This window comes from Tachysurus vachellii, chromosome 21 (genome assembly GCF_030014155.1).
Source record: "Tachysurus vachellii isolate PV-2020 chromosome 21, HZAU_Pvac_v1, whole genome shotgun sequence".
Taxonomy (NCBI): domain Eukaryota; kingdom Metazoa; phylum Chordata; class Actinopteri; order Siluriformes; family Bagridae; genus Tachysurus; species Tachysurus vachellii.
The window spans coordinates 4718567-4733880 of record NC_083480.1 but is presented as its reverse complement, the minus strand read 5'-3'; the positions used below and the strand labels follow the sequence as shown (position 1 = coordinate 4733880).

Sequence of the window (15314 nt, the reverse complement as noted above, 5' to 3'; positions counted from 1 at the left end):
AGAACTACAAAATACACAATTGTAAAAGATTGTGTTCACCTAATCGTAACTGGAAAAATGTCTTCGTATGCTCTGAAAATATTTCTCTTCACAAAAACTAAGAGGAAAAAAAAAACACTGTTCCATCATGACAATGAACCCGTGCACAAAGCACAGAGCTCCATGAAGACATGGTGTAGGAAGGTTGGACTCTGACTCAACCCCACTGAACACCTTTGGGATGAACTTAAACAGGGAATAGATCATTAATCTGTTTATTGGATTCACTAAAGCACTTCTCTTCATTGCACATTTATCTCACTGCAGTGTATTTACTCACCCTGTATGCATCTCGTCCTACTAGAAAGGGAATGTTTTGCTTGTGAACTGGAAAGATTTGAGCAACTTGGTTATCACAGAGACATCCACTCTATGGAGAAAATACACTTACTGCACAGGATAAAGAGCAAGCATTCACTCAGATTACTAATTTCTCAAGAGAGCCTAAGAGAAACATGCATTAAGCAAAAGCAATGCCAGCCACTAATTTTTCGACAACCTCGTTCACTTTTCTACAGTCATACAATACCGTGTCCCGTCACTCAGAAAGATGTCTCACTGGGGGCTTTGCGTGAGTTCTACATTTAAAATGCTTTTTTTTTTCTTTCTCAAAGCCGGCTTCGTGCCGGCGTAGATCATTTGTGCAAATCTATGCGTGTTGGGATTCTGAGCACAGCGTGTGTTTGCAAAGAGAGAATGTGGAGATGTAAATGGCGTCGTCACTTCATTGGGTACACATGACAGATTGCTTCCAGCATCCCAGGGTCAAATTTTAACAACGCTAGTAAAGATTACAGAGTTTCTCATCTAGGAATGGAGGAAAATGCTGAACGTGTCAAATATTTTTTTCCACCCCATACCACCATACCACAGAGAGTATTTACGGCCTTTTTTTATATATAGGAATGTGAAAGAACAAGCTCATAAACCCTTCCTGTAATTCCATCGTTCCAGCAAGTCAATAAGCTTTCAATGTGATCCCACAAAAAAAAAAAAAATAATAATAATAATGATAATAAAAAATAAAAGCAATGTTCTGTTTCATCTTGTTTCTGAGCAGCAGGAGTGAGTCTCAACAGGTGTTTCCTGTCTCTGCACGATTCCACACTGACCTCCTGGCCTGACAGTCAACACAGCAACTCCAACAGATAACAAGCATGTTTGTGTTAAACCAAGCCCTGTTTCTCACGCTGAGCTTCACATGGATCTACGTTTCATTATGCGCTCTGATATTACAGAGACCAGCACTAGGGATTAGGGTAAAAAAGACACCGGGGGGACAAAACATAACTCTTACCTCGATAAACTATAGCTAAACTATTTGTATGTGATAATATCCAGCGTTCGTACTGTATGATATTACAATGTGTCCACGGGATAATGGCAAAAAGAAAAAAAAAAGACTAGAAGCTGTAAATGTGGGAGACTTGCCATTCGGAATCAATAACCGTGGGCGAACAGGCTTTATGGAAAAGCTGGCATAACATTGCTGCTATGATTTATGTTCCTGAGCCGTGCTTTGAGAATAATATTCTCTACACGTCCGGCAAAAAAATCACACAAACATGCCAAATCTCTGTCAAATAAACCCAAATGAATGAATTAATGAACTTATAACCGGAGAAGAAAATGACGATTTGTGTTCCAATTTGGTTATTGTTACTCAGCTCTAGACATAAAGGATTGTTTTGAGCTTATTAGTTTGTCTGCTAACAAACACTGATCTTTTCCTTCGGCTAACACCAAAGATTTTAAACTAGACATTATAAAGGGAGTCTGTTTTTGAGGAAGTATCTCTGGTGATGCACTAGCGAGGACGCATGTAACCTAAAATCTGCAAGACGGTCCAGCTAGGTTAGAAGCTGAAATATCATCGCTTCATGACAGATTTGCAAATGAAACCAAAGCGGCAGGCAAAACAAGCCTCGAGTCTGGCTATTTTTATCTTGAAGTTCAGCGGTGACAAAATTCCCAGCCTGAAGCATGAATCCCACATCACCATATTACAGCCTGAGAGGATCATTTACTGTACACATGGCCAAGAATAATAGTTTCAGCTCATGTGCAGTATAATACAGGGCTTAAGAATACAATGATATATGTATACCTGCCACTAACTGTATGATTTAGCTAGGAGCGGTTATGAGGCTTTGATGCAATGTACATAGCTAGCATCACCTACGTAGCTACATGCTACTAATAACATATAATAACCGGTTTCTTTTTGAATTCTGTGCCATCATGACAACTGTGGAAATAGCAGTCAAAATGTCACTCAAGTTTTTTGTAGCATGTCAAAGTCCATGCTGTTTTTATTTCTGTAGAATATGCAACAGCTAATTTTTTATAGCTCACAGGTCTCCTATCTCCTATTGAACCGACTACTGTACACATACATTCAGTGACATACGCTTTATCATGTATAAATACTTACCACTTACACGACCCCTTGATGCTGACGTCCCTTTGGAAAAGGGAGAAAATGTCACCTGTTTTTACAGGTTTGTGCTGTATAAATTTCTCTTTGCTTTCAGAGATTCGGTGCATTAAATCTCTTATAGGATTTGGATTATAGGAGGCGATGCTGTAAATGTTCTACAATAGTATAGCATGGAGTACGCACAGAATAAAAAGAGGCTCTAAGCTGGAGTGTGTGGAGAAATACTGATTATAACCAGGATGTATGTCGAGAAATATTGGCTGTGATGTGGGATATAACATGGAGGATACAGAGTATTATTTGTTAAACATGGAGTAGAGTAGCCGAAAGTTTGAGTTTCCTCCGCATGGTGGCTGGGCGCTCCCTTTAGAGACAGGGTGAGGAGCTCGGTCACTCGGGAGGAGCTCAGAGTAGAGCCGCTGCTCCTCCACATCGAGAGGAGTCAGCTGAGGTGGCTCGGGCATCTGTTCCGGATGCCTCCTGGACGCCTCCCTGGGGACGTGTTCCGGGCATGTCCAACCGGGAGGAGGCCCCGGGGAAGACCTAGGACACGCTGGAGGGACTATGTCTCTCGGCTGGCCTGGGAACGCCTCGGTATTCCCCCGGAAGAGCTGGAGGAAGTGTCTGGGGAGAGGGAAGACTGGGCGTCCATGGACTATACTGTAGACTAGATCTTTAGAGTAATAATGACTGTAACAAAGGGTATACCAATGAGTATGTAGAGAAATATTAGTTTTAAACAGGTTTATACCTGTTGATTATAAACAGGGGGACAACATGGAGTATATACAGTAATATTAATTATAAACAGGGGGACAACATGGAGTATATACAGTAATATTGATTATAAACAGGGGACAACATGGAGTATATACAGTAATATTGATTATAAACAGGGGACAACATGGAGTATATACAGTAATATTGATTATAAACAGGGGACAACATGGAGTATATACAGTAATATTGATTATAAACAGGGGACAACATGGAGTATATACAGTAATATTGATTATAAACAAGGGGACAACATGGAGTATATACAGTAATATTGATTATAAACATGGGGACAACATGGATTATATACAGTAATATTGATTATAAACATGGGGACAACATGGAGTATATACAGTAATATTGATTATAAACATGGGGACAACATGGAGTATATACAGTAATATTGATTATAAACATGGGGACAACATGGAGTATATACAGTAATATTGATTATAAACAGGGGACAACATGGAGTATATACAGTAATATTGATTATAAACAGGGGACAACATGGAGTATATACAGTAATATTGATTATAAACAGGGGACAACATGGAGTATATACAGTAATATTGATTATAAACAGGGGGACAACATGGAGTATATACAGTAATATTGATTATAAACAGGGGGACAATATGGAGTATGTAGAGTATGCAGAGTAATATTGGTTATATCCAAAGTTATGGTAAAGATTATGAAAAGTAATCTTGCTTATAATCATTGGTACAGAAAGACGTACATAGAGTAATATTGATTATAAACAGGGCTACAGCAGGGAGTACTATGGATTTTAACATATGATATAACCGGGATGTGATATTGGTTATATCCAGAGTTATAGTAGGGATTATATAAAGTATTCTTGGCTATAAGCAGGAGTATAGTATGGTGCATGTACAGTAGAGTCATGTCTTATAACATGGAGTATGCAGAGTAATAGTAGTTATAACATGGAATATAGCTTGGCGTATGCAGAGCATATTATGAAGTGTGCCATTTATTATAATGTAGGTATTTGCTATGTACTATAGTAATGCTGGATGAGATGGGGAATTGTATGAAGATTATGCAAAGCAATACTGTCTGTAACATGGGATATAACAGAGTATGTAGAGTAATATGAGTAACTCTTATAACATGTGAAAGACTGGTCATAACATGGGGTGTATTATGGAGTCTGCCAACTAACATTTGTTATTACCATGGCATATGCAATATAATAGTTTATACTGTATAAGTATGAGTAATATTTTCTAACACAGATACTGTACTACACACCCCATAGGACAGAGTAATGTCAGTTATTGTCACTGCTCTGACATGGAATACAGTATGGACAATGCAGAGAGACGTTAATCATAGTACGTGGTACAGCATGGAGTGTTGTAACATGGAGTCAAGTATGGACTATACTGTGGACAATATCTTGCAGGGAAAATGATATAGCATGGAGTATACCTAGTATATATTATATCGTGGAGTGTATACAGAGTAATACCGGTTATAACCTGGGGTACGGCGTGGAGTATATGCAGAGAAAATTAGAAAGAGTATCCTTTGTTCTAATATGGAGTATAGTCTGAGCTGCATAGGTTGGAACACAGATGCAGAGTACTACAGGTTATGTACCCTGGTGTATAAGTATAACATGGTATACATACATATAGTGCCATAGTACAACACATTTCATGCTAATACACAAAGCTCAAATATTTTTCCTGTGGTCCAAATATAAGGACCACAGGAACTGCATAGACATACAGAGTTAGGGGCGGTGGTGGCTCAAGTGCTTAAGGTTCTGGGTTGTTTATTGGAAAGTCGGGGTTCAGACCCCAGCCCTGCCAAGCTGCCACTGTTGGGCGACTGAGCAAGGCCCTTAGCCCTCCCTGCTCCAGCGTTGCTGCCCCTGTAGTCCTACTCCAACCTCCTCAGTTGGGATATGTGAAGAAAACAATTCCACTATACCATAATGCATATCGTCGCTGTCGGGCGGAAACCTCGTATGTCCAAATTTGGTCAATTTCATATTTTTTCACATATCGATGCTATTGGTCAGTCCCCACGTGGGTCTGTTATTTTTACAAGTAATTAACCAATCTAAAGTCTTGAAAATAGCTTGAGCGCAAATCTCACAACTCCATTGGACACTTCAACTGTCCACCTCTTCCTCACTCCGCGGGAGAGCTTCACGGCATATTTCTCCTTAATAAGAGTCGCAACGAATCAACACGTCTTCTGAGGTAAATGTCTTCAAAACACTGGGCTCAAAGGAAAAAAAATCTTGACCCCTGCTAGTTCTGGTGCTCATCTGAGGACAGGAATTTAGCGCAAGACAATCCACTGCAACGCGGACTAAACCCTGTGCACTGCAGATAAGGTACAGCGTTTTTTTATTTCCTGAAAAATAACTGTTTTAGAGATACGAAGATTCTGTCTGACAGCGACGATATGTGGTGATAATAAAGGCTTCTGTGTCCCAATTTCACTTATATGTTAAGCAACATTTTATCCCTAGTGCTCAATGATATGTTAATGTACAATATTTACAAATGCGTCATAACTTATATTAAACATGAGCTAGGAAATAAAATGATATATTAAAGCTGTGAAACTGAAAGGTCATCCTGCTGCCGCACCTTCTAAACTCATATATCAATATATAAATGAAAGACATTGACAACTTCATTCACTGCCATTCAGTTTGTCATGAAGATGTGACGATTTACATATCCTGGTTAAGACAATGTGGCTTGCCCTTTATTTGCTATCAATAGCTGCTCGTTTTTCATTACAATGTGAAACTTTGAACATTTTCATGTCAAAATGAATTTCTTGCTTCCACTTCCCATGACAGATGAGATGACAGTTAAGGGCTGAACCTATTATCTACCAATCTGTAAAGAGGAAATGAAGCTTTCAAGAGGTAATAGGTTTGCATTATCTTACAAGTGCTCTGAGGTTATTACCAAAATCTTTGCGCTAACGGAGAAGCTTTTTTTTTTTTCTCCTTGATCTAATTACTCCGTATAGTCATTTCGATGATATTTTTCTGTGTTCATCTAGACGTATGATTTAAACAACACTCAAAGGCAAATGTAAAAGTGTAATCCTTGGTCAAAGCAATTATGATGCCTTACAATTAATTGTGAATGCAATCAAAGTTTCGTGAAATCAAAATGAAGATATTTAAATAAACCACTCGCTTGCTGTCCTTACCCTAAGGGACAGCAATTTATCATTTCATTAACCTCCTATCTCTGAAATTACAACTGACATTATTTTAAGACACAAGAAAGAAAATTGAAGTTCATACTCACAGGCTCGGGCGTTATTTCATATTATGGAGTATTTCATTTTCATTTGGTGAATAGGAAGCTATAATTCAGTACAGGAATGAATTAATGTCTTCAACCGAACTGCGAAATAGCGCGTGTGAAATCGATGGTAAAGCGTGCTACGTTCTACGGCCATGAAAATCAATCAGTTACGGTTAGAGAGCCTCCTGCTTAAACACACATCTACAAATCAATGCCCAAAAGAATGACAATCAAGAAATTTCTTGTGAATTTGTCTGGTGTTCCACAATGACAAAGAACCCAGTTACTCCTCCAACCCCTTCGATGCAGGCAAATGTTTCTACATTAAAAAGTAACAGAAATCTAAAAAGTGAAACAAAAAGAATGAGAGCAACAAGAGGCGTCTGCAGGCGACTGATTGCACAGATGGTGTGGCAATGAAATGCAAAGGTTTACACCGAGGAACGAGCAGTGTGGCTTTGTCTGCTGGCACAGGCAGCCCGTGATGTACAAGCAATAGCATAATGAACCAACATAACATGGAGAAAAAAACTGCACTTATCTGTGCAACAGGCACAAACATTATGAGTCATTATTTTTACAGGCACAGACATTGTTAGTCAAGAAACACAGCTATGAAATTTACAGAATAAACAATTCTGCCCCACTCGTATCCAATCTCTGATAAGACTGACGGCTGACGGACGTTTAAAGAAAACAGTTTTCTCTGAATGATCTGATTAAATCTGGCACTAATCCTCGTCCGTGCCCACTTGGCACACCGCTAACAAGACATCAGTTCGCCACTTAAACTCATCAACTGGACGATCTTATATGTCAAACATCATGCTTTATTTCCACATTAAACCGAAAGAAAAGGTTCAAATGTCAGACGCATCCCATTATGTGCACTGATAACGGCTTCTGGCTTCTCAAACCGGATCAATAGCAGCTAAGTCCGTTCCCAGGACGCCGCTGAGAGCTCTCCAGATATCAAAAGACCTTGACACAAAAGTTGGGAATTGGCTGACACTGACTACATGTCATTTTTCCTCAACCTTTACAAAGTACATAAATAAATTTTAATATTATGTGATATTGCACCAAATCCAGCATAGCATCTATACCACTCAAAAAGATTTGGCTTTAAAAAACAAACAAATAAATAAATAAATAAATAAATAAGTACCAAGCTGTGAACATGTTACGTCTGGCTAAATTTGCCAGCTGAAATGATTCCTATAAAGCAGCTTGCGAGGGATCTCGAGCCCTGTTCCCAGCATTCGGAGTTAAACAGTAACCATTACTGATATGGCTGTAGACTTTGGAGTGCGAAAAGTGTTCACAGTGGAATAAAAAAACAAGCAAGAAATAAAACAAGACACAAATCGAGTACCTCTGATATACTCATGCAGTTGTAATAACAATGTAGAGCAAATAAATGTTAAATAATTATTATTATCCCTTAACTTTTCAGGACTTTTCTTGTACAACATAAATACTGCATAGATTGCACCAATTGTACACAAATGCAAACCTCTGCACTTTATTCACAATAGCCATATTTCCTCCTCTTTGCTTACATTCAGAAATCAATTTTTACAATAAATCAATTTTGACAAAGAATACAAACTAATTCTATTTTTTTTTTTTTACTCTGTTGTTATTTTATTTTATTACACCACAGAAAAAAAGAATGTCATTACATGTGTCTAGACTGTCCCCGGTTGTGTATGGGATGAATAACGTTTTCGTTCGAATTATTAAATAGCATCACGTCATACTTTTATCCATATGGAACTTCGGCGAAACATACGCTATCGGTCGAATTATTTTATTCATAAGCAAACGTTTACTCCCTCGAGTAAATAAGGTGAAAAGAAAGTGCAGCTTATCATATCACTGAGAAATCTTAAAGCACACACTTCTAGTCTCCTTAGAGAAAACACTTACAAGGTAGTTTGCTGTAATCCATTTATTAGGAGTCTTCGATTAAGAGGAACGTCTACAAAAAAACATTCCTGTCCATCAGAAGAAGAAGCCCTTATTTTATCACACAGACATTACAGCACAGTGAAAGTCTTTCTTCACATATCCCAATTTTGGAGGTTGGGGTCAGAGCACAGGGTCAGCCATGATACAGCACAACTGGAGCCGAGAGGGTGTTAAGGGCCTTGATCAAGGAACCAACAGTGACAGCTTAGCAGTGCTGAGGCTTAAACCCTGATCCTCCGATCAAAAACCCAGACCCTTAACCACTTGAGCCAGGATTACTTAAGAAATTTTAAACTCTAACATATTCACATATTCAAATATAAACCTGTGATTTGTCTAACAGTTTAATCTGTAATGCTGTTAATACTGTGTTATAATATACAATTGGACATTGTACAGAAAGGACATTATTTACATTGACATTATTTTCAGTATTTCCTGTCCAGTGCCACCCAAATGTGGATGAGGTTCACTTCTGAGTCTGGTTCCTCTCAAGGTTTCTTCCTCATATCGTCTCCGGCTTGATCGTTAGAGATAGACGTAAGGGATAAATAGTAACTCGATTTTTAAACTATAAACTTCATCATTTTTAATCTGTTTCTATACTTATGTAAAGCTGCTTTGAGACAATTGAGCCGATTGTTAAAATAGATATGCAAATAAACGGAATTGACATGAAATTGACAATTGCTATTATATAATGCTATCATGTAGAATTATTCAACACCTTCTAAAAAAGAGACTTTATTAGGGAAGTCGTGGCCTAATGGTTAGAGAGTCTGACTCCTAACCCTAAGGTTGTGGGTTCGAGTCTCGGGCCGGCAATACCACGACTGAGGTGCCCTTGAGCAAGGCACCGAACACCCCAACTGCTCCCCGGGCGCCGCAGCATAAATGGCTGCCCACTGCTCCGGGTGTGTGTTCACGGTGTGTGTGTGTTCACTGCTGTGTGTGTGCACTTTGGATGGGTTACACGCAGAGAACGAATTCTGAGTATGGGTTCATGTCACGTCACTTTCACGTCACTTTCACTACATGTGCCCTATTTAACAGCCACCAAGGAATTCTCGATTTTGTAATCGCAGAACTTAATGCAAAATCAAACAAACTCTGTGTGAAGTTTTTCCACAATTTTTACAATTTTTTTAAAATCACTGAGATGCATCATGTGTCATCATCACAACACACTCAAATTCAGCCAAATCCCTCTTCCCTATTCCCGGGTGTGAAATATGAGTCATAAGAAAGTCATTGCACATCTATCCCACAGCTTTAAAGGAGAATCTTGTGCTTGAAATTTCACCAATGTAATTTTGAGTTTTTAGGGGAAAAAAAGTTGCGTCACAAATCGAAAAGAAAAATCACAACAAAATCGAGCGTTTCTGGCCGCAACAATCACAAAAACAATAACAGTCTCGAGAAATTCGATTCAGCGCTGCATGTGTGTGTGTCGTTAAGTGTTGACATGCGGTTATGTAATCCGCCCACGTTATGAACAACTGTAGCCACTTTTCAAATTTTCAGGGACAAAACTTGGTGCATGTAGTGCTTTTATATGGAAGTACAACAGTGCAATCATGAATGTAATCACAACAAAAGCCACTGTGCAAAAACTTGAAAATAGAGGGAATGCTGCTCAAGATCTGGCAGAATAATTTACAAAAACGATAAAAAAAAAAAAAAAAAGATCCAAGAAACCACCTCAAATTGTTCAGGCTCCATTTTGCAAGCAACCGATAAACGTTTTTTTCTTCATCATTCTCATAAGACAATGGGATTTTGGGATCAGGTGCACTTTGCCAGGGATGCCTCAAGGTGAAAGACTGTGTAATACATGAGTCTTGTCTCAGCTGGAATGTGTAGTGTGAACACAGATACACTGACGAGACAATACATTCCAAGCTATAAATGTCATGTAGTGCGAGCAGTAAAGCCGTTCTGGGACACTGAAAGTCAAGCAGTGCCTGATAGGCGTGAAGAAGCCAACAGCCAAGCTGTGCACATGCATCCCTACAAGTGCCCCGCTGTTATTTCCATAAAGAAGCAACAGTCTTCTTTGCAAGTCTTCTTTGACTCTGCACATATGCTACACCGTTACACATTCGATCCCAGTGTCTGCCGTCTGAGTGTGAAGGCTGCTTGTTTAGGCTCGTCTTTAAAAGGATAACTGCTCACACTAATTTGCTCCCATCTTCAGAAATGCAAATGACATCTCAAGAGACCGAAATACATATTTGGTGGGCGGAGTTGGCTAGGAGCTGGATGCGCTTGTCTATTCATTTATCCCCTTTAACTCTAATCTGTGCAATATTAAGCGAATTATAAAAAAAAAAATCTGTTTAACAAACCGTGCCGCTTTGATTATTTTCAATGAAATCACTTGACAGTTGAAATAATGGAGACTGCTATCAATAATCATGCGTGGCTGATCACAGACAGCAAAATCCCCCATCTTTAATGAACCTTAGATGTGTTAATGCAACACTGGAGGTGTTAAGTCAGCACTGTGACCAAACTGCAGATGACCAACTCGTGCTTTTAGATAAATATAGAAAAGAAAGAAGCACAGCTGTGATGGAAGGAAAGAAAGAAAATCTTCAGGATTCTGACTACAGACAAAAGCAATGCACCGACTTCTGGTAGAAGTATCTGCTGGTAGAAGTAATGAAGTGAAGTTGTTTATGGAAAGTCTTTCCTTTCTGTATAATCTAACCCAAAGGCTGGGTGGAAAGCCAGTGTGTGCGCCATCTGTGAGATTTGGACAGGCTCGTCTGACCTTAATGACTTTTATTGTTGTGCCATAGTAGTTGTAGTTGACATGCTTCAGGGCTTCAGACAGACACGTCACATCATCATTCTTATTGAAATCAGGCCGACCTTCCCATACTGGCCACAGGCTCCATACGGGAGGCGCTGCTTACTCATCCATTAAAGCTCCTCTAAACCCATATCTATCTATCTATCTATCTATCTATCTATCTATCTATCTAATCTCTGCTATCTATTTTCACGTTTTTTTCTGTTTGTTTGTTTGTTTTGTGCAGTTATTTTCCTTACCTTGCGCTACGGCTTTCAACACGTGGATCTGGAGGCAAAAGAGCGCCCAGTAACTCCTCGTACACAACGCCAACTTTTTCTTTCCCTTGTAACTTCTTACGTTGCCTGACATGTGATCAGACGTCTTCTCGATTCCTGAGGTCCCTTTGATGTTGCTCTTTGTATTAACACGATCAGGGCGCTTGTCTCCCGGATCGCTGCGCCGCGCTGATCCGAAAATCGGCGCGACGTCCCCGCTTTCTGCGCGTCTCCGTCCGCTCTCTGATCCACCCCGAAGACACTGAACCATTTCCATGATCAAGCGTGGAGATGTGTAATCCTAAAAACAAACCGTGTCTCAGTCTCCCGGCTCCTGCCTCGAGCTCGCAAATCCAACACGAACTTAAGTCAGACTGAATTGTTGCGGCGTGGCGCAGACATGGAGCTGTTTGTCTACGGATGAGCGTAAAGATCCAAGCGTCTCCTGCGCAGCCTACCTGTTCCCTCTGCTTCCGATTCCTAACCTATGTGTCTTGTAAAGCCAGCAAGACTCATCCGAGTGGCCGAATATTTATTCCGAATGATCATAAATATGCTCCAGGATTTGAAAAGTTCTGCAGTCCGTGAGTCTGTCACACACGCACGGTGCGTTTCCATCCAGCCATCGTTACTCCTAAAATCCTCGGGTGCGATTTCTTATGTCTCATTCGCATCTCCGGGGCTGATCAGCCTTTTAAACTCGTGCTTATTTCAACACGTAGAGACTCAGAGCTCCACTGAACCAAAACAAGCTGTTGCCTCCCGCGACTCTCAGATTACATCCGACTAGCGAGTTTTACGCGTTGCTTGTAAACACTCCGGCTCAGTTAACCATTTACTAAATATTTCTCAGCAGCACGCCGACTTTTCCCTCCCGAGGAAAGCAGAGATCAGGTTTCACACAGCGGATAATAACAGACTGCCTCTGTGCGGCTTGCACAAGGATAACTAGTCACATAGAGCAGTAACGAACTACGCGACTAAAATAGTTCCAGCGACTAGAAGTTTGGGAATTGAGAGCGGACTCGAGTCTGTAAATGTTGTCAAGCAACAAGCGAATGAAGATGTGCGGAGGAAAGCGAGAGATCCGGCAAATTGCAGCAGCAGTGTGGAGGCGCGCGTTCACTCCAACTCCGCTCCGCTTTAACTGACTTCCTCACTGCACCGCGTCACTCCCCGCCCCCCGCTTTAACTCCCCTGTCCTCTCTAAACTGCCCCCACCTGCCCTCTAAACACTGACCCCCCTCTTTAACTCCCCTATCCTCCCTAAACTGTCCCCCTGCCCTCTTTACACTGACCCCCACCGCCCGCTTTAAGTCCCCTGTCCTCTCTAAACTGCCCCCACCTGCCCTCTAAACACTGACCCCCCACTTAATTCCCCTGTCCTCTCTAAACTGCCCCCTGCCCTCTATACACTGACCCCCCCGCTTTAACTCCCTTGTCCTCTCTAAACTACCCCCTGCCCTCTCTACTGACACCCCCCTGCTTTAACTCCCCTGTCCTCTCTAAACTGCCCCCTTCCCTCTCTACACTGCCCCATCGTTTTAACTAATCTGTCCTCTCTACACTGCCCTCTCTACATGCCCCCTGCTTTAAATCCCCTGCCTTCTCTAAACAACCCCCCCGCTTTAACTTCCCTGTCCTCTCTAAACCGCCCCCCTGTGCCCTCTCTACACCCCCCCGCCGCTTTAATCCCCCTGTCCTCTCTAAACTGCCCCCCTGCCCATTCTCCACTATCCCCTCCCGCTTCACCTCCACTGATCTCTCTAAACTACCAACCCGCTTTAATTCTTCTGCCCTCTCTAAACTGCATACTACTTGATATCCCCTGTACTCTCTAAACTGCTCCCATGCCCTCTCTAAACTACCCCAACCCCCCGCTTCAAATCCCCTGCCCTCTTTAAACAACCCCCCCTGGCTTAAACTCCAATGCTCTCCCTAAACTACACCCTGCCCTCTCTAAATTACCCCCCCACACACACACTTTAACTCACCTCCCCTCTCTAAACTACCCCAACACCTACTGTAAATCCCCTGCCCTCTCTAAACTACCCCCAGCATTAACTCCCCTGCCCTCTTTAAACTACCCCCTGCCCTTCCTAAATTACCCCCTCCACACTTTAACTCACCTGCCCTCTCTAAACTACCCAATACCCTGCATTAATTCCCCTACCCTTTCTAAATTGCTCCCTACTCAACATCCTCTGCCTGTGTTAAACTGCCCCTCCCTTCTTATTCTTTCTATATCTGCCCTTCCACCTTGCCTCCATGCACCCACCAAACTGCCCAGCACTCTCTACTTCCCCCTGCTTAACACCCTCTGCTTGGGCTAAACTGCCTCCATTTTACCTCCCAGCCCACTCTAATCTGCCCTCTGCTTTAAATCCTCTGCTTCACCGTAACTCCCCTGCCCACGCTTATCTACCGGAGTTCAGAGAAATGACTGAACAGTAAAGAAGGTGCATTTCATTCTGAGAAAATCTGCAACAAATCATCAAAGTCAACGTGCCGAAAACTGAATGTACACACACACGCAAACAGAAAGATCAATCATCCTTCACAATTACTGTGAGAAAACTGGAACTTCTTGTTTTGTCACCTTTCGAATGTTCCACCATATTTCAAAACCAGGGAACAAATATGATAAACTGTATAATGAACCCAGTGCTATTGATTCTCAGCTAATTTATGCTCCAAAACTCACTAGAAGTTGCCCATGTTGTCAGTGATGTTGTCAAAATTTGATTATTCACTGAACCTTTGTGATCAAAACATCCCGGGGCTGGGGCAGGTAACGTGGAGGGCAGTTTAGCCCAGGTAGGGGGTGTTAAGCAGGGCAGTAGGAAATGCTGGAATTTAGAGTGTGCAGAGAGGTAAAATAGATGTCAATTTAGAGCTGAGGGCACTTATGAGAGGGCAAGAATTTTAAGAAAGGAGGGGGGGGCTTTAGCTTAGGCAGATAGTGTTGAGTAAGGAGTTATTTAGAGCAGAGAGCAAGGGAGTTTAAAATAAATAAATAAATAAAGTACGAATAAAATACAAATAAATAATACAATCATGTCCATAACGAACACAGAAAATAAGAAATAAACATAGACCAAAATTCACTTTTATTACTTGTCTTTCTCGTCAAAAGTCAGAATTTAATTTAACTTCAGCTTCTGAGGTAATTTCCTGTTTAACAGAAGCTCTACTATGAATTTATTTCCAGCCCTGTTGCTGTTTATCTCCGTCCTTCTCCGAGAACATTATAGTCGAGCGCAATTACCGTGTTTCACCCATCTCGGCTATACAGATGTTGTCTATTGTTGTGGGGAAAAAAAAAGTTTGGTTGTTGCTACTTACTGTATTTAGTCCTGTAGCATGTATCACTGACTCTCCCCTAGATATCAAACAATTATATAACCTGGTACAAACTCGCACCTCCTGTAGTGTGTTTATTGTTGTCCGGATGCGAGAGTTGTATCAACGAGGAGACGTGTAAAAAAGTATTACGGTCGTCCCCCCTGAGAAACTAATCCAATCCGAATAGGGCTTTAAACTCTATTGTTACTGCCCTAGCAATGTCCCCTATGTGACAACAGAGCGGTGTATAACCACTAACTCCTCACAGGAATAACGTAAACAAAGCCCCAACCAAAGAAATGAGCAACAGAGTCATAGAGAACATCACAAATATTTCAATAGAA

General features: G+C 41.1%; 1 protein-coding gene across 2 annotated transcripts in view; it reads right to left on the bottom strand.

Annotated features, from left to right (window-relative positions):
* Positions 1-12760, bottom strand: part of sdk1a (sidekick cell adhesion molecule 1a) — a 264282-nt gene extending 251522 nt beyond the window's left edge. For both annotated transcript variants that reach the window (XM_060896811.1, XM_060896812.1), the window contains exon 1: positions 11608-12760. In XM_060896811.1, the coding sequence (XP_060752794.1) occupies positions 11608-11902 (295 nt within the window). In that variant the 5' untranslated portion in view covers positions 11903-12760. The remainder of the gene's footprint in view (positions 1-11607) is intronic.
* Positions 12761-15314: the final 2554 nt, after the last annotated feature.